This window comes from Thalassophryne amazonica, chromosome 21 (assembly GCF_902500255.1).
Source record: "Thalassophryne amazonica chromosome 21, fThaAma1.1, whole genome shotgun sequence".
Taxonomy (NCBI): Eukaryota; Metazoa; Chordata; class Actinopteri; order Batrachoidiformes; family Batrachoididae; genus Thalassophryne; species Thalassophryne amazonica.
This window is the reverse complement of record NC_047123.1, coordinates 17,122,485-17,139,645: the sequence shown is the minus strand read 5'-3', so window position 1 is coordinate 17,139,645 and position 17,161 is coordinate 17,122,485. Positions and strand designations below refer to the sequence as shown.

The 17,161-nt window shown below is 40.2% G+C and overlaps 1 protein-coding gene across 2 annotated transcripts in view; it reads right to left on the bottom strand.

The window, feature by feature from the left end:
- Nucleotides 1-17,161, bottom strand: part of slc24a4b (solute carrier family 24 member 4b) — a 101,080-nt gene that overhangs the window by 27,788 nt on the left and 56,131 nt on the right. For both annotated transcript variants that reach the window (XM_034162133.1, XM_034162132.1), the window contains exons 3-6: nucleotides 14,456-14,532; nucleotides 2,349-2,423; nucleotides 2,188-2,272; nucleotides 2,001-2,104 (exon numbers count right to left, since the gene is read on the bottom strand). In XM_034162133.1, coding sequence (XP_034018024.1) covers nucleotides 2,001-2,104; nucleotides 2,188-2,272; nucleotides 2,349-2,423; nucleotides 14,456-14,532 — 341 coding nt within the window. The remainder of the gene's footprint in view (nucleotides 1-2,000; nucleotides 2,105-2,187; nucleotides 2,273-2,348; nucleotides 2,424-14,455; nucleotides 14,533-17,161) is intronic.

The window sequence follows — 17,161 nt, the reverse complement described above, 5'->3', positions numbered from 1 at the left end:
ACAGCTTCTGCAACATTATACCTGAAGAACTTTACCACAAAGCAAACAAACATTATTGCAACCGCTATGGTCATAACCATCACTAGTGTGTTAATTATAATAGCAGGTGTAAACAGATGCCCAAGTCAACCATTTATGCAATTAAGGCATTTTTTTTGACACCACTATAGTTTATTTATTAGCTTTTAAACAGTGGATATAACAAGCAATATGATCAAAATTTGCTTTGTCTGGAAAAAATTAAAGGCCTTGAACTACGTTCAGTTGCAACCATAGAGACGACAGATCACATGGTGGCTTCCCCTGACTTGCGCTAGGGATGCTGGGAAGCACACTGACAGCCAATCAGAGTAGAGGCACGGTGACACCATCTGGCTGCTCCCTCAAACAGAATAAACCACAATGGTGGAAATGTTTCCAAAGTGGCTCATTTCTGTATAAATAGAACATGTTTATGAACCATTTTATAAAAGTTGGTGTGAAATAAATCTAAAAATGCTGTTTTTGAAACCAGATAACACATCTAAAGTGATTTACAAGACATCTTATGGATGTTAACGTGCACACCCTGTGTATGTACATCACACAAAGGTCAAGTCATTTCAAAACCTCGTGCATGCACACATGCACTTCCTTCTGAAGACTGTTAAAAGGAAGACTTATTCCAGGCAAATATGCTCTCTTCATTAAAATGTGCTTGAATTTTGTAACTTCAAAAACAAACAGACGTTATAATGCTTTGATTTCAGTAGAAACTAAATATTGGCAGTTTTGTGACATTTGAAAGGCTGTACAGCTTTAATGTTGGTAATGTTACATATGCCTATTCACAGGAGGAGAAGTCAGCCAGATTTGTTATTTTGCATATTTTAAGACAACTGGTCAAGTTTGTCCTACAACTTTTCCGACTTTCTAAAAAGAAAGTAGTAATTAAGTTTGGTGTGCAATTTGAGTTGTTTTGGTAAATAACTATGTAGTGGTTTGCACTTTCACCTGTCTTTGTTTTAAGACAAGAATAGTTATGTTGGTTTCCTTTACAACTCTTTCCCACCACCCTTTGTTTATTACTGCAAGAGTGGATGAGCTTCTTGTGCAGTTTTGCCCGCTTTATATTTATAACAGTTACTGCAAAAGCGGTTGAGAATGGCAGTGTGGTGGCCAAGCTGTTGGAGCACTTTCTTCCGAAGCAGAAGGCTTCTGGTTCAAGATCACCTGTGGCTGTTGTCCATGAAAGACATGAAGGGCATCTGCCAAAAATTTTGCTGTGCATTTTCACCTGCATTTTTTGAAAATAGTACAATAGTGATCGTGAGTGTTTTTAAATTACAATAGTTTTATTTTTTTATTTTTTTAAACCCATCCCCTATTAATGTTAATATGATTAGTGTGCGTTTTTAAATTACAATAGTTTTATTTTTTTTAAAAACCCATCCCCTATTAATGTTAATATGATTAGTGCGCGTTTTTAAATTACAATAGTTGTATTTAAAAAAAAAAAAAAACATCCCCTATTAATATTAATATAATTAGCGCATTTTTAAATTACAATAGTTTTTTTTAAACTGTTCCCCATTAATGTTGATAATATTCATGTGTGTTTTAAATAAATTACAATAGTTTTATTTTAAAAATCCTATCCCATATTGTTAATATGATTAGTACTTTTACCATGAGAACAAATGTCTACCGATTGTTAGACACTTTCCTAATAATTACTGCAAGTGTAACAGTTACTACATCAGTGGTCCCAATAAAACGTCTGACAAATAGTCCATTCAAATGCTGCAATTCCCATTCAAATGCTGCAATTCCCAGAAAACGTGTTCGAAAGGGGTTGACGTTGCAGTTCGGTTAAAAAAAGATTTGATGTCTATGCCTCCAGAGTCTAGTTCCGTTTCCAATAAAACTAGTGCTGAGAAACCCCAAGTGAGGCAGAAGGTTTCATCAGCCCACTCTATCACTCTAAACAGAATGCAGCTACAGCAGTTACACAAACACACCTGTCCAGCAAAGATCCCGCACACACCAATGATACAGAGGATGTTGAAGACTGCCGAGCCCACGATGGTCCCCACCCCCACATCGCCGTGAGTGATGAAAACACCTGCATCCAAGAAGGCAGCCAATCAGAATCACGAGTGACACCAGCCATCTGGCAATGGAGTGTTTGTGTGTCTCTGTACCTACCGATGACTGAGGCGAAAAGCTCTGGTGCAGAACTGCCAGCTGCCATGAAGGTGGCTCCTGCAACATCTTCACTCAGATCAAGTTTCTGCAAGAAACAATCAGAAGTTGAGTGTTTATGATTCACAAAGCAGCGGCGTGATGAAAGTACGGCTCTTCAGTACCTCACAGATCTTCTCCAGCGACGTGACAAAGTACTCGTCGCACGTAATGGCGAGGGCCAGAAACATGTAGAGCGCCTATGGAGACATCAGAAGTCACGTTTGAAGGGTGTGCGTGACAGGAGAGACGGAAAAGATGACAGTGTGACTGGAGCTATATTTATAATCCAATTATAATTGGATTATTATGGATCGGCAGAGTTGTAGTCTTACACACCTCTCTGCAGCTCCTCTCCCCCTGCCAACCCCTCATTACCCCATCCCCGTAGAGACGGTGCCTGCTCCCAGACCACCAATAACCAGTAAAAATCTATTTAACCATAAAAATTCAAAAAGAAAAAATATAGCACCTTCAACTGCACCACAGACTAAAACAGTTAAATGTGGTCTATTAAACATTAGGTCTCTCTCTTCTAAGTCCCTGTTAGTAAATTATATAATAATTGATCAACATATTGATTTATTCTGCCTTACAGAAACCTGGTTACAGCAGGATGAATGTTAGTTTAAATGAGTCAACACCCCCAAGTCACACTGACTGCCAGAACGCTCGTAGCACGGGCCGAGGGGGAGGATTAGCAGCAATCTTCCATTCCAGCTTATTAATTAATCAAAAACCCAGACAGAGCTTTAATTCATTTGAAAGCTTGACTCTTAGTCTTGTCCATCCCAATTGGAAGTCCCAAAAAACAGTTTTATTTATTATTATCTATTGTCCACCTGGTCATTACTGTGAGTTTCTTCAGACCTTTTGTCTGACTTAGTGCTTAGCTCAGATACGATAATTATAGTGGGCGATTTTAACATCCACACAGATGCTGAGAATGACAGCCTCAACACTGCATTTAATCTATTATTAGACTCAATTGGCTTTGCTCAAAACGTAAATGAGTCCACCCACCACTTTAATCATATCTTAGATCTTGTTCTGACTTATGGTATGGAAATAGAAGACTTAACAGTATTCCCTGAAAACTAACTTCTGTCTGATCATTTCTTAATAACATTTACATTTACTCTGATGGACTACCCAGCAGCGGGGAATAAGTTTCATTACACTAGAAGTCTTTCAGAAAGCACTGTAACTAGGTTTAAGGATATGATTCTTTCTTTATGTTCTCTAATGCCATATGCCACAGTGCAGAGTAGCTACCTAAACTCTGTAAGTGAGATAGAGTATCATCAATAGTTTTACATCCTCATTGACGACAACTTTGGATGCTGTAGCTCCTCTGAAAAAGAGAGCTTTAAATCAGAAGTGCCTGACTCCATGGTATAACTCCTCTGGAACCAGCTCCCAATTCAGATCAGGGAGACAGACACCCTCTCTACTTTTAAGATTAGGCTTAAAACTTTCCTTTTTGCTAAAGCTTATAGTTAGGGCTGGATCAGGTGACCCTGAACCATCCCTTAGTTATGCTGCTATAGACTTAGACTGCTGGGGGGTTCCCATGATGCACTGAGTGTTTCTTTCTCTTTTTGCTCTGTATGCACCACTCTGCATTTAATCATTAGTGATTGATCTCTGCTCCCTTCCACAGCATGTCTTTTTCCTGGTTCTTTCCCTCAGCCCCAACCAGTCCCAGCAGAAGACTGCCCCTCCCTGAGCCTGGTTCTGCTGGAGGTTTCTTCCTGTTAAAAGGGAGTTTTTCCTTCCCACTGTTGCCAAGTGCTTGCTCACGGGGTCGTTTTGACCGTTGGGGTTTTTCCGTAATTATAGTATGGCCTTGCCTTACAATATAAGGCGCCTTGGGGCAACTGTTTGTTGTGATTTGGCGCTATATAAATAAAATTGATTTGAATTAGAGCTTTGGCGCTATATAAATAAAATTGATTTGAATTAGAGCTTTGGCATTCTATTGAAAAGGGAAGCTGAAACAGAAGCACCCAAATACAAGTTGGACTTCAAACATGTCAGGTGATGAGCACATTCACAGGATCTGCATCCTTCCACTACAACAAAAAACAGCAGGCAGCTTCACTATTTTCCAATCTGCTGAGGCAGGAGCTATAAATTATAGATCAGGTGTGACATCACTGTGTTTAGCTCTATGCCAGCCACAGGGGGCAGTGTGGGACTGCAACATGAGCAGACCTTCACTTCTCAGCACAGTCACAACAGTACAAAACATCTAAATGGAAAATACACACACCTCCCTTTGGTCATTAGTACAATACATCCATTTTCTATGGGGTAGTGGGGGCTAGAGCCTATCCCAGTCATAGGACTGGAGGCAGGATGCACTCTGGACAGGACGCCAGTCTATTGCAGGGCCACATACAGACAAAAACATTCAAACCCGTACGCACACCTACGGTTAGTTTCAAGTTTCCAGTTCACCTGATATGGATGTGGGAGGAAGCCGAAGCACCTGGAGGGAACCCATACAAACATGGAGAGAACATGCAAACTCCACACAAAGGGCAGAGTGATCCCATAATCTTACTGTGAGGCATCAGTGCTAACCACTAAGCCACTGTGCCGTCCCCATCCGTATAATCATATGTCAATGCCAAAAACGGGGATTTGTCTGTAAATTGAAACCAAAATGAACTGTGATTATTTCCCCAACTATTTTATTTGCTTTGTGTCATACATGGCATTTATGTAGCCCAACTTTAACTTGGATGAGGAGAGTCATTTTATTACAAGCCAATATTTTTAAAGTTCAGGCAAGTTTATATTAGGGTGTGATTCAAGCGACTCAGATTTCAACAAAACTTGGCTCAGAGATGGAACCTACCAAGAAACGAACTTCCCAAAAATTTCTCGACCGAAAACCAAACGGTGACCTTGCCAGGAGTCATCAAATTTCAAGGCAAAAAATATGCAAAAACTGATATTAAATTCACATCTTTCAAGTGGTGTAACATTCAGCACCATTAAGTCTCCAAGCTAGTTTATCAAATGACATAGGGAGGCAAACTCTTTCATCTTTTATACACATTTGGTTGGGGGATTGATGGTGCTGAATATAGGGGCGCTTAAAGTCTGGTCATTTTGCAAAATTGGCTGTATTTAAAGGCCCATAACCCTCAGCCATTAAGACTCCAACCAGATTTCAATGTCATCATCAAATCTAGGCCCTAATCTATCAAATGCACCTGAAAAAACATTGGAGTTTTGATGGCATTGTCCACAGGGGGCGCCAAAGTACTTGACTTGCACAATTTTGAGGAAGATTAGCACCACCTGGTGGCCTGTGCATCAGCCTTTTTTAATGAAATTTGCAGGAGTGGATAAACCAACATCTATACTTTATGAAACCATTGGCAGAATTTTGGGGACTCGTATTGATTTGATACCCCTTTAAAATCAACCTAATATGTATGCAAGATGATAGTTTGCTTCCCTATGTCTTTTGGTAGTTAAACTGGCTTGAGGACTTGATGGTGCTGAATGTTACCACTTGAAAGATGGGAATTGAATGATATCAGTTTTTACATTTTTGCCTTGAACTTTGATGACCCCTGGCAAGGTCACCGTTTGGTTTTCGGTCGAGAAGTTTTGGGGAAATTCGTTTCTTGGTAGGTTCCATCTCTGAGCCAAGTTTCATTGAAATTGAAGTTGACTTGAACCACAGCCCACCTGATCCTTAAAAAAAAATGGCTCTTTGTTATAGGGATGGTACTACAGTTCTTGTACTTGCACCTATGCTCAATTGAACTAGACTTTAAAATAAATTAAGATTGCTTCTAGCACACTACAGAACAGTGTTGGGACTTGGATGGGAACCATTTAAGCACTCAACTCTTCCATCACAATGATTGAAGAGAACTACTTATCTGTCACAGCCAGGTGAAATGTGGGCATCCCTTTGGCCTTTTCTGGTGCTGAGATCCTCAACACTGATGCTGGATCACGCCCAGAGAAACTCACCACACAGCAAAACTGTTATAACTGACATTCCCTCACAATGCAAGTCATACGGCCATAGTAACTTCAGTTTACACTAATTTTAGCAGTACCCAAGGATCTGCCAAAAAGACATCCAGTGATGATCTCAGGGTCCTTGCTAATGTCCAACCATGGATTCAAATACTCAGTATGCACTTAATGTTACTTAGTACATACTACAAGTAAACAGTAGGCCACTATTCAGGCCTTCTACACCACTATCTAGTCTTTTGACCCAGCAGTCAGATTAAGTACATCCACATACCCCAGGGTTGGGTGAAAACTTTCTTCCAATGGGCAGATTTTGCTTTTTAACTGGTCTATCATCTTTGAGTTCTGCTCTGAAGTTCTTCAGTTACCAGACTCCAGCTACCTCGGACTACTACTGTTCGACTATTACTAAATGCATGTAGAGTATTCGTACACACTACCCTTTGTAGCACACTGCTTTTTGCCTACTATATAGTAACCTAGTATGTGTATCTGGATGTAGACAAAGTCTGAAAAAGACGCACCAGACTTGGACCTTCATTGTCTTGGAAAGGTATCAGCATCACCAAACACCTCTGGCCTGCAACCTCTTCCCAAGTGTCTCAGTCTCAAAGGCTGAGGAATCAGAGACATGTCACTGTTCTCTACAAGTTCAACACTTTGTCCACAGAGACGGACTTCTGATGGCCATGTCTAGGGATACATTGAAAGCCTGCAAACTCAGTTTCCTCACTTATCTTCTAAAATGAGGAAATCAAGGCATCCACTGATTCCACAAAGATGCGCCTCAGGTCATGTTATGATGTGTGAAGTCAATCAATCAATCAATTTTATTTATATAGCGCCAAATCACAACAGTTGCCCCAAGGCGCTTCATATTGTAAGGCAACCCCATACAATAATTACGTAAAAACCCCAACGGTCAAAACGACCCCCTGTGAGCAAGCACTTGGCGACAGTGGGAAGGAAAAACTCCCTTTTAACAGGAAGAAACCTCCAGCAGAACCAGGCTCAGGGAGGGGCAGTCTTCTGCTGGGACTGGTTGGGGCTGAGGGAGAGAACCAGGAAAAAGACATGCTGTGGAGGGGAGCAAAGATCAATCACTAATGATTAAATGCAGAGTGGTGCATACAGAGCAAAAAGAGAAAGAAACACTCAGTGCATCATGGGAACCCCCCAGCAGTCTAAGTCTATAGCAGCATAACTAAGGGATGGTTCAGAGTCACCTGATCCAGCCCTAACTATAAACTTTAGCAAAAAGGAAAGTTTTAAGCCTAATCTTAAAAGTAGAGAGGGTGTCTGTCTCCCTGATCTGAATTGGGAGCTGGTTCCACAGGAGAGGAGCCTGAAAGCTGAAGGCTCTGCCTCCCATTCTACTCTTACAAACCCTAGGAACTACAAGTAAGCCTGCAGTCTGAGAGCGAAGCGCTCTATTGGGGTGATATGGTACTATGAGGTCCCTAAGATAAAATGGGACCTGATTATTCAAAACCTTATAAGTAAGAAGAAGAATTTTAAATTCTATTCTAGAATTAACAGAAAGCCAATGAAGAGAGGCCAATATGGGTGAGATATGCTCTCTCCTTGTAGTCCCCGTTAGTACTCTAGCTGCAGCATTTTGAATTAACTGAAGGCTTTTCAGGGAACTTTTAGGACGACCTGATAATGAATTACAATAGTCCAGCCTAGAGGAAATAAATGCATGAATTAGTTTTTCAGCATCACTCTGAGACAAGACCTTTCTAATTTTAGAGATATTGCGTAAATGCAAAAAAGCAGTCCATATTTGTTTAATATGCGCATTGAATGACATATCCTGATCAAAAATGACCAAGATTTCTCACAGTATTACTAGAGGTCAGGGTAATGCGATCCAGAGTAAGGATCAGGTTAGACACCATGTTTCTAAGATTTGTGGGGCCAAGTACAAGAACTTCAGTTTTATCTGAGTTTAAAAGCAGGAAATTAGAGGTCATCCATGTCTTTATGTCTGTAAGACAATCCTGCAGTTTAGCTAATTGGTGTGTGTCCTCTGGCTTCATGGATAGATAAAGCTGGGTATCATCTGCGTAACAATGAAAATTTAAGCAATGCCATCTAATAATACTGCCTAAGGGAAGCATGTATAAAGTGAATAAAATTGGTCCTAGCACAGAACCTTGTGGAACTCCATAATTAACCTTAGTCTGTGAAGAAGATTCCCCATTTACATGAACAAATTGTAATCTATTAGATAAATATGATTCAAACCACGGCAGCGCAGTGCCTTTAATACCTATGGCATGCTCTAATCTCTGTAATAAAATTTTATTGTCAATAGTATCAAAAGCAACACTGAGGTCTAACAGAACAAGCACAGAGATGAGTCCACTGAGGCCATAAGGAGATCATTTGTAACCTTCACTAATACTATGATGAATTCTAAAACCTGACTGAAACTCTTCAAATAGACCATTCCTCTGCAGATGATCAGTTAACTACCCTTTCAAGAATTTTTGAGAGAAAAGGAAGGTTGGAGATTGGCCTATAATTAGCTAAGATAGCTGGGTCAAGTGATGGCTTTTTAAGTAATGGTTTAATTACTGCCACCTTAAAAGCCTGTGGTACATAGCCAACTAATAAAGATAGATTGATCATATTTAAGATCGAAGCATTAAATAATGGTAGGGCTTCCTTGAGCAGCCTGGTAGGAATGGGGTCTAATAGACATGTTGATGGTTTGGATGAAGTAACTAATGAAAATAACTCAGACAGAACAATCGGAGAGAAAGAGTCTAACCAAATACCGGCATCACTGAAAGCAGCCAAAGATAACGATATGTCTTTGGGATGGTTATGAGTAATTTTTTCTCTAATAGTTAAAATTTTATTAGCAAAGAAAGTCATGAAGTCATTACTAGTTAAAGTTAAAGGAATACTCAGCTCAATAGAGCTCCGACTCTGTCAGCCTGGCTACAGTGCTGAAAAGAAACCTGGGGTTCTTATTTTCTTCAATTAGTGATGAGTAGTAAGACGTCCTAGCTTTATGGAGGGCTTTTTTTTTTTATAGAGCAACAGACTTTTTCCAGGCTAAGAGAAGATCTTCTAAATTAGTGAGACGCCATTTCCTCTCCAACTTACAGGTTACCTGCTTTAAGGTGCGAGTTTGAGAGTTATACCACGGAGTCAGGCACTTCTGATTTAAAGCTCTCTTTTTCAGAGGAGCTACAGCATCCAAAGTTGTCTTCAATGAGGATGAAAAACTATTGATGAGATACTCTATCTCACAGAGTTTAGGTAGCTACTCTGCACTGTGTTGGTATATGGCATTAGAGAACATAAAGAAGGAATCATATCCTTAGACCTAGTTACAGTGCTTTCTGAAAGACTTCTAGTGTAATGAAACTTATTCCCCACTGCTGGGTAGTCCAGAGTAAATGTAAATGTTATTAAGAAATGATCAGACAGAAGGGAGTTTTCAGGGAATACTGTTAAGTCTTCAATTTCCATACCATAAGTCAGAACAAGATCTAAGATATGATTAAAGTGGTGAGTGGACTCATTTACGTTTTGAGCAAAAGCCAATTGAGTCTAATAATAGATTAAATGCAGTGTTGAGGCTGTCATTCTCAGCATCTGTGTGGATGTTAAAATCGCCCACTATAATTATCTTATCTGAGCTAAGCACTAAGTCAGACAAAAGGTCTGAAAATTCAGAGAAACTCACAGTAACGACCAGGTGGACGACAGATAATAAATAAAACTGGTTTTTGGGACTTCCAGTATGGATGGACAAGACTAAGAGTCAAGCTTTCAAATGAATTAAAGCTCTGTCTGGGTTTTTGATTAATTAATAAGCTGGAATGGAAGATTGCTGCTAATCCTCCGCCTCGGCCCGTGCTACGAGCATTCTGGCATTTAGTGTGACTCGGGGGTGTTGACTCATTTAAACTAACATATTCATCCTGCTGTAACCAGGTTTCTGTAAGGCAGAATAAATCAATATGTTGATCAATTATTATATCATTTACTAACAGGGACTTAGAAGAGAGAGACCTAATGTTTAATAGACCACATTTAACTGTTTTAGTCTGTGGTGCAGTTGAAGGTGCTATATTATTTTTTCTTTTTGAATTTTTATGCTTAAATAGATTTTTGCTGGTTATTGGTGGTCTGGGAGCAGGCACCGTCTCTACAGGATGGGGTAATGAGGGGATGGCAGGGGGAGAGAAGCTGCAGTGAGGTGTGTAAGACTACAACTCTGCTTCCTGGTCCCAACCCTGGATAGTCACGGTTTGGAGGATTTAAGAAAACTGGCCAGATTTCTAGAAATGAGAGCTGCTCCATCCAAAGTGGGATGGATGCCGTCTCTCCTAACAAGACCAGGTTTTCCCCAGAAGCTTTGCCAATTATCTATGAAGCCCACCTCATTTTTTGGACACCACTCAGACAGCCAGCAATTGAAGGAGAACATGCGGCTAAACATGTCACTCCCGGTCCGATTGGGGAGGGGCCCAGAGAAAACTACAGTCAAGGTCATTAAACCTTTCCTCGCCAACAAAGGTACTGAAACTGCTTCTTTCCACAACCCAACACAATCCACGCCTGCTTCCCTCCACAGCATGTCTTTTTCCTGGTTCTCTCCCTCATCCCCAAACAGTCCCAGCAGAAGACTACCCCTCTCTGAGCCTGGTTCTGCTCGAGGTTTCTTCCTGTTAAAAGGGAGTTTTGCCTTCCCACTGTCGCCAAGTGCTTGCTCACAGGGGGTCGTTTTGACCGTTGGGGTTTTTCCGTAATTATTGTATGGCCTTGACTTACAATATAAGGCGCCTTGGGGCAACTGTTTGTGATTTGGCGCTATATAAATAAAATTGATTTGATGTAAAATTGTAGCAGCGAGAAAGTATCCCTAACAAATGCCAGCATTCTGTGGGAGAATTCTGCACATGCAAGGAACTCAGTACCAGTGTATAGACTGACTAATGTACAGCAACTTAAAGACAATATAATGTTAAATGAAAACAGGCACGCTGGTTAAATCCACAAGTATCAACTGTGGCATTAAATCTACAAGTGGTGTTTGCCACTAGAAACCGACAAATTGCATAAAACAGTGACACTGATTGTCATGCAGCATCTCAAATTAGATTTTAATCTTCTTCCCAGAACTCAATTTATACTGCTGTTACTCCAAGAACAGTGAAATGTCAGTTGGAAATGACCATTTTTGATTTGAAATCATTTTACCTCCCCAACACAACATCTAAACAATACAGATGTTCCAACAAGAGACTCCAACATTTGTGCATAAAATTATTCTTTCTCACACACACACACACACACACACTTGATGCTTCCCCCCTTTTTTGTGTGGTGGGAGGGAGCGTAATCTGCATGAGCATATGAACAGAAATCAGTAACATCAGAAAGTCTTCAAAATTGCTACAGAATATTTTATAACTTCACTTTCATAGAAGATACCCATTTGGCTGTTCACTGGTCATTGACTTTGACTCTAGTGGCACTGCCATCTCTTAAACTCTTGTTTCACAGTTAGAACTCTGACTTTAACTGGAGTTCCACTAGCCAATCCCTTAAGTAGTAGGTAGGAAGTTTCAGTTCCATGTTGGATGCCTCATCACAACTTCCTTACCTATAACCACTTCTAGAAGTCTTAAATCCGGTTAACTACCCTGCTGTTGGATAGTCATCTTAAAGCAATTAGACAAAATGGGGTCTAGTTAGAAATGTTTTAGCCACCTACACTCAAATCAAATCAATTTTATTTATATAGCGCCAAATCACAACAGTCGCCCCAAGGCGCCCCATATTGCAAGGCAAGGCCATACAATTACGGAAAAACCCCAACGGTCAAAACGACCCCCTGTGAGCAAGCACTTGGCGACGGTGGGAAGGAAAAACTCCCTTTTAACAGGAAGAAACCTCCAGCAGAACCAGGCTCAGGGAGGGGCAGTCTTCTGCTGGGACTGGTTGGGGCTGAGGGAGAGAATCTGGAAAAAGACATGCTGTGGAGGGGAGCAGAGATCAATCACTAATGATTAAATGCAGAGTGGTGCATACAGAGCAAAAAGAGAAAGAAACACTCAGTGCATCATGGGAACCCCCCAGCAGTCTAAGTCTATAGCAGCACAACTAAGGCATGGTTCAGGGTCACCCGATCCAGCCCTAACTATAAGCTTTAGCAAAAAGGAAAGTTTTAAACCTAATCTTGAAAGTAGAGAGGGTGTCTGTCTCCCTGATCTGAATTGGGAGCTGGTTCCACAGGAGAGGAGCCTGAAAGCTGAAGGCTCTGCCTCCCATTCTACTCTTACAAACCCTAGGAACTACAAGTAACCCTGCAGTCTGAGAGCGAAGCGCTCTATTGGGGTGATATAGTACTATGAGGTCCCTAAGATAAGATGGGACCTGATTATTCAAAACCTTATAAGTAAGAAGAAGAATTTTAAATTCTATTCTAGAATTAACAGGAAGCCAATGAAGAGAGGCCAATATGGGTGAGATATGCTCTCTCCTAGTCCCTGTTAGCACTCTAGCTGCAGCATTTTGAATTAACTGAAGGCTTTTCAGGGAACTTTTAGGACGACCTGATAATGAATTACAATAGTCCAGCCTAGAGGAAATAAATGCATGAATTAGTTTTTCAGCATCACTCTGAGACAAGACCTTTCTAATTTTAGAGATATTGCGTAAATGCAAAAAAGCAGTCCTACATATTTGTTTAATATGCGCAGCGAAGGACATATCCTGATCAAAAATGACTCCAAGATTTGTCACAGTATTACTAGAGGTCAGGGTAATGCCATCCAGAGTAAGGATCTGGTTAGACACCATGTTTCTAAGATTTGTAGGGCCAAGTACAATAACTTCAGTTTTATCTGAGTTTAAAAGCAGGAAATTAGAGATCATCCATGTCTTTATGTCTGTAAGACAATCCTGCAGTTTAGCTAATTGGTGTGTGTCCTCTGGCTTCATGGATAGATAAAGCTGGGTATCATCTGCGTAACAATGAAAATTTAAGCAATACCGTCTAATAATACTGCCTAAGGGAAACATGTATAAAGTGAATAAAATGGGTCCTAGCACAGAACCTTGTGGAACTCCATAATTAACCTTAGTCTGTGAAGAAGATTCCCCATTTACATGAACAAATTGTAATCTATTAGATAAATATGATTCAAACCACCGCAGCGCAGTGCCTTTAATACCTATGGCATGCTCTAATCTCTAATAAAATTTTATGGTCAACAGTATCAAAAGCAGCACTGAGGTCTAACAGAACAAGCACAGAGATGATTCCACTGTCTGAGGCCATAAGAAGATCATTTGTAACCTTCACTAATGCTGTTTCTGTACTATGATGAATTCTAAAACCTGACTGAAACTCTTCAAATAGACCATTCCTCTGCAGATGATCAGTTAGCTGTTTTACAACTACCCTTTCAAGAATTTCTGAGAGAAAAGGAAGGTTGGAGATTGGCCTATAATTAGCTAAGATAGCTGGGTCAAGTGATGGCTTTTTAAATAATGGTTTAATTACTGCCACCTTAAAAGCCTGTGGTACATAGCCAGCTAATAAAGATAGATTGATCATATTTAAGATCGAAGCATTAAATAATGGTAGGGCTTCCTTGAGCAGCCTGGTAGGAATGGAGGAACTCAAACTGATGCATTGGATAAACTCAATTTAATTATGGGCAGGATTTCCAGCTAATAAATTATGTAGCCCCAACTCAAATAAATCAATTCAAGGTAGTGTAATTTAATTTAGTTGGGGCTACATACATTAGCTGTAGTCACAAATTAAATTACACCTTGAATTGATGTGTTATTTGAGTTGGGGCTACATACATTATTAGATGGAAATCCTGCCCATAATTAAATTGAGTTCATCCAGTGAGTTATTTGAGTGATGCACTACAAACACTGACTCATTGGATTGGATTCCAGCTAATAAATATATGTAGCCCCAACTCAAAAAAAAAGACTAATTGGATTCCATCTAATAAATATATGTAGTCACAAATTAAATTACACCTTGAATTGATGTGTTATTTGAGTTGGGGCTACATACATTATTAGATGGAAATCCTGCCTATAATTTAATTGCGTTCATCCAAAGAGCCTTTTTTTTGTTTGAGTGTAGGTCCCCACCAACAGAGTTCATTAGTAAAGAAGATGGCGATTTAGCTTCTTAAATATAAAATAAGATGAACAGTCTTACCGCAACAATATGCAGCAGAATGGCTCCAGTCTTTCGCTCACCATTGGAGAATAAGTCATCTGGGAACTCTCGTATTGCTGTGAAAAAAGGAAACTACAAGTCAACAGCCCAAGTGAAAGACTGGACACTACAGATTATCAAATACACAATGCAATACCAAGGTATGTCTTTTGCACTGTTTATGTAATTTCTTAGGAGCTGATCACATCAGGTTAGTGGAGGCATTCTTGACCAGATTCCTTGTCAGTGGAATTGTAATGTTTTCAGTGTCTGCATTGGTCTTGAAACTGCTCTCAAGACCATTTTTGAAAGTCTTCATCTCAACCACATTCTGACCATCTTGGCTTTGTCATTGAGGACTCATGATTTCATTTCAAGACATCATTAGAGATGATATCACGTTACCTGCAGCTTAGCCACTGAATATTTAGCCTCTTTGGCTCAACTATAATTTGAAAGCATATTTCTGGACTTCAATCTTGTTTACCAACATGCTACTGATCACTGAAATTCGATCTTTAACACAAAATGAGTATTTGATCCCAGTGGTATGATCTTGCAATGGTAACACGATGTCCACCGTAGACAGAGGTTCATCAGGCTGGTGTTCATCCATCATTTGCGTTTATGCCTCACCTAGAATGGGACACCAGTCCATCCCAAGTTATTTCACCAGCCAACATCAGTACTCATTTACGCCTGTGTGGACTGGGACAATGCAGCTAAATAGTCTTGACCAAGGTCACAGGAAGGTAACCTGAAGCACACTCATGGAATTGAACCCTGTTCAACATAATGGAAGTCTAACTCTTATCCCAGAGAGACATCTGCTTGGCAATCCCACAAGACTTGAACTAAAAATAAATTTGAGCCACACCTTGATTGGATTCTCTCTTTCCGTATTTGACAACATCTATCAACAAGAAACATGTTGTATGTCCGAGTATGTGGCTCACATATCTCAGTGTGTCAGATAGGCCTCAGCTTTTGGACACGGCTTGTGCATGGTGCAATGATCAATCAATCAATTTTTTCATATAGCGCCAAATCACAACAAACAGTTGTCCCAAGGCGCTTTATATTGTAAGGCAAGGCCATACAATAATTATGTAAAACCCTAACGGTCAAAACGACCCCCTGTGAGCAAGCACTTGGCTACAGTGGGAAGGAAAAACTCCCTTTTAACAGGAAGAAACCTCCAGCAGAACCAGGCTCAGGGAGGGGCAGTCTTCTGCTGGGACTGGTTGGGGCTGAGGGAGAGAACCAGGAAAAAGACATGCTGTGGAGGGGAGCAGAGATCGATCACTAATGATTAAATGCAGAGTGGTGCATACAGAGCAAAAAGAGAAAGAAACAGTGCATCATGGGAACCCCCCAGCAGTCTACGTCTATAGCAGCATAACTAAGGGATGGTTCAGGGTCACCTGATCCAGCCCTAACTATAAGCTTTAGCAAAAAGGAAAGTTTTAAGCCTAATCTTAAAAGTAGAGAGGGTGTCTGTCTCCCTGATCTGAATTGGGAGCTGGTTCCACAGGAGAGGAGCCTGAAAGCTGAAGGCTCTGCCTCCCATTCTACTCTTACAAACCCTAGGAACTACAAGTAAGCCTGCAGTCTGAGAGCGAAGCGCTCTATTGGGGTGATATGGTACTACGAGGTCCCTAAGATAAGATGGGACCTGATTATTCAAAACCTTATAAGTAAGAAGAAGAATTTTAAATTCTATTCTAGAATTAACAGGAAGCCAATGAAGAGAGGCCAATATGGGTGAGATATGCTCTCTCCTTCTAGTCCCCGTCAGTACTCTAGCTGCAGCATTTTGAATTAACTGAAGGCTTTTTAGGGAACTTTTAGGCCAACCTGATAATAATGAATTACAATAGTCCAGCCTAGAGGAAATAAATGCATGAATTAGTTTTTCAGCATCACTCTGAGACAAGACCTTTCTAATTTTAGAGATATTGCGCAAATGCAAAAAAGCAGTCCTACATATTTGTTTAATATGCACATTGAATGACATATCCTGATCAAAAATGACTCCAAGATTTCTCACAGTATTACTAGAGGTCAGGGTAATGCCATCCAGAGTAAGGATCTGGTTAGACACCATGTTTCTAAGATTTGTGGGGCCAAGTACAATAACTTCAGTTTTATCTGAGTTTAAAAGCAGGAAATTAGAGGTCATCCAGGTCTTTATGTCTGTAAGACAATCCTGCAGTTTAGCTAATTGGTGTGTGTCCTCTGGCTTCATGGATAGATAAAGCTGGGTATCATCTGCATAACAATGAAAATTTAAGCAATACCGTCTAATAATACTGCCTAAGGGAAGCATGTATAAAGTGAATAAAATTGGTCCTAGCACAGAACCTTGTGGAACTCCATAATTAACTTTAGTCTGTGAAGAAGATTCCCCATTTACATGAACAAATTGTAATCTATTAGACAAATATGATTCAAACCACCGCAGCGCAGTGCCTTTAATACCTATGGCATGCTCTAATCTCTGTAATAAAATTTTATGGTCAACAGTATCAAAAGCAGCACTGAGGTCTAACAGAACAAGCACAGAGATGAGTCCACTGTCCGAGGCCATAAGAAGATCATTTGTAACCTTCACTAATGCTGTTTCTGTACTATGATGAATTCTAAAACCTGACTGAAACTCTTCAAATAGACCATTCCTCTGCAGATGATCAGTTAGCTGTTTTA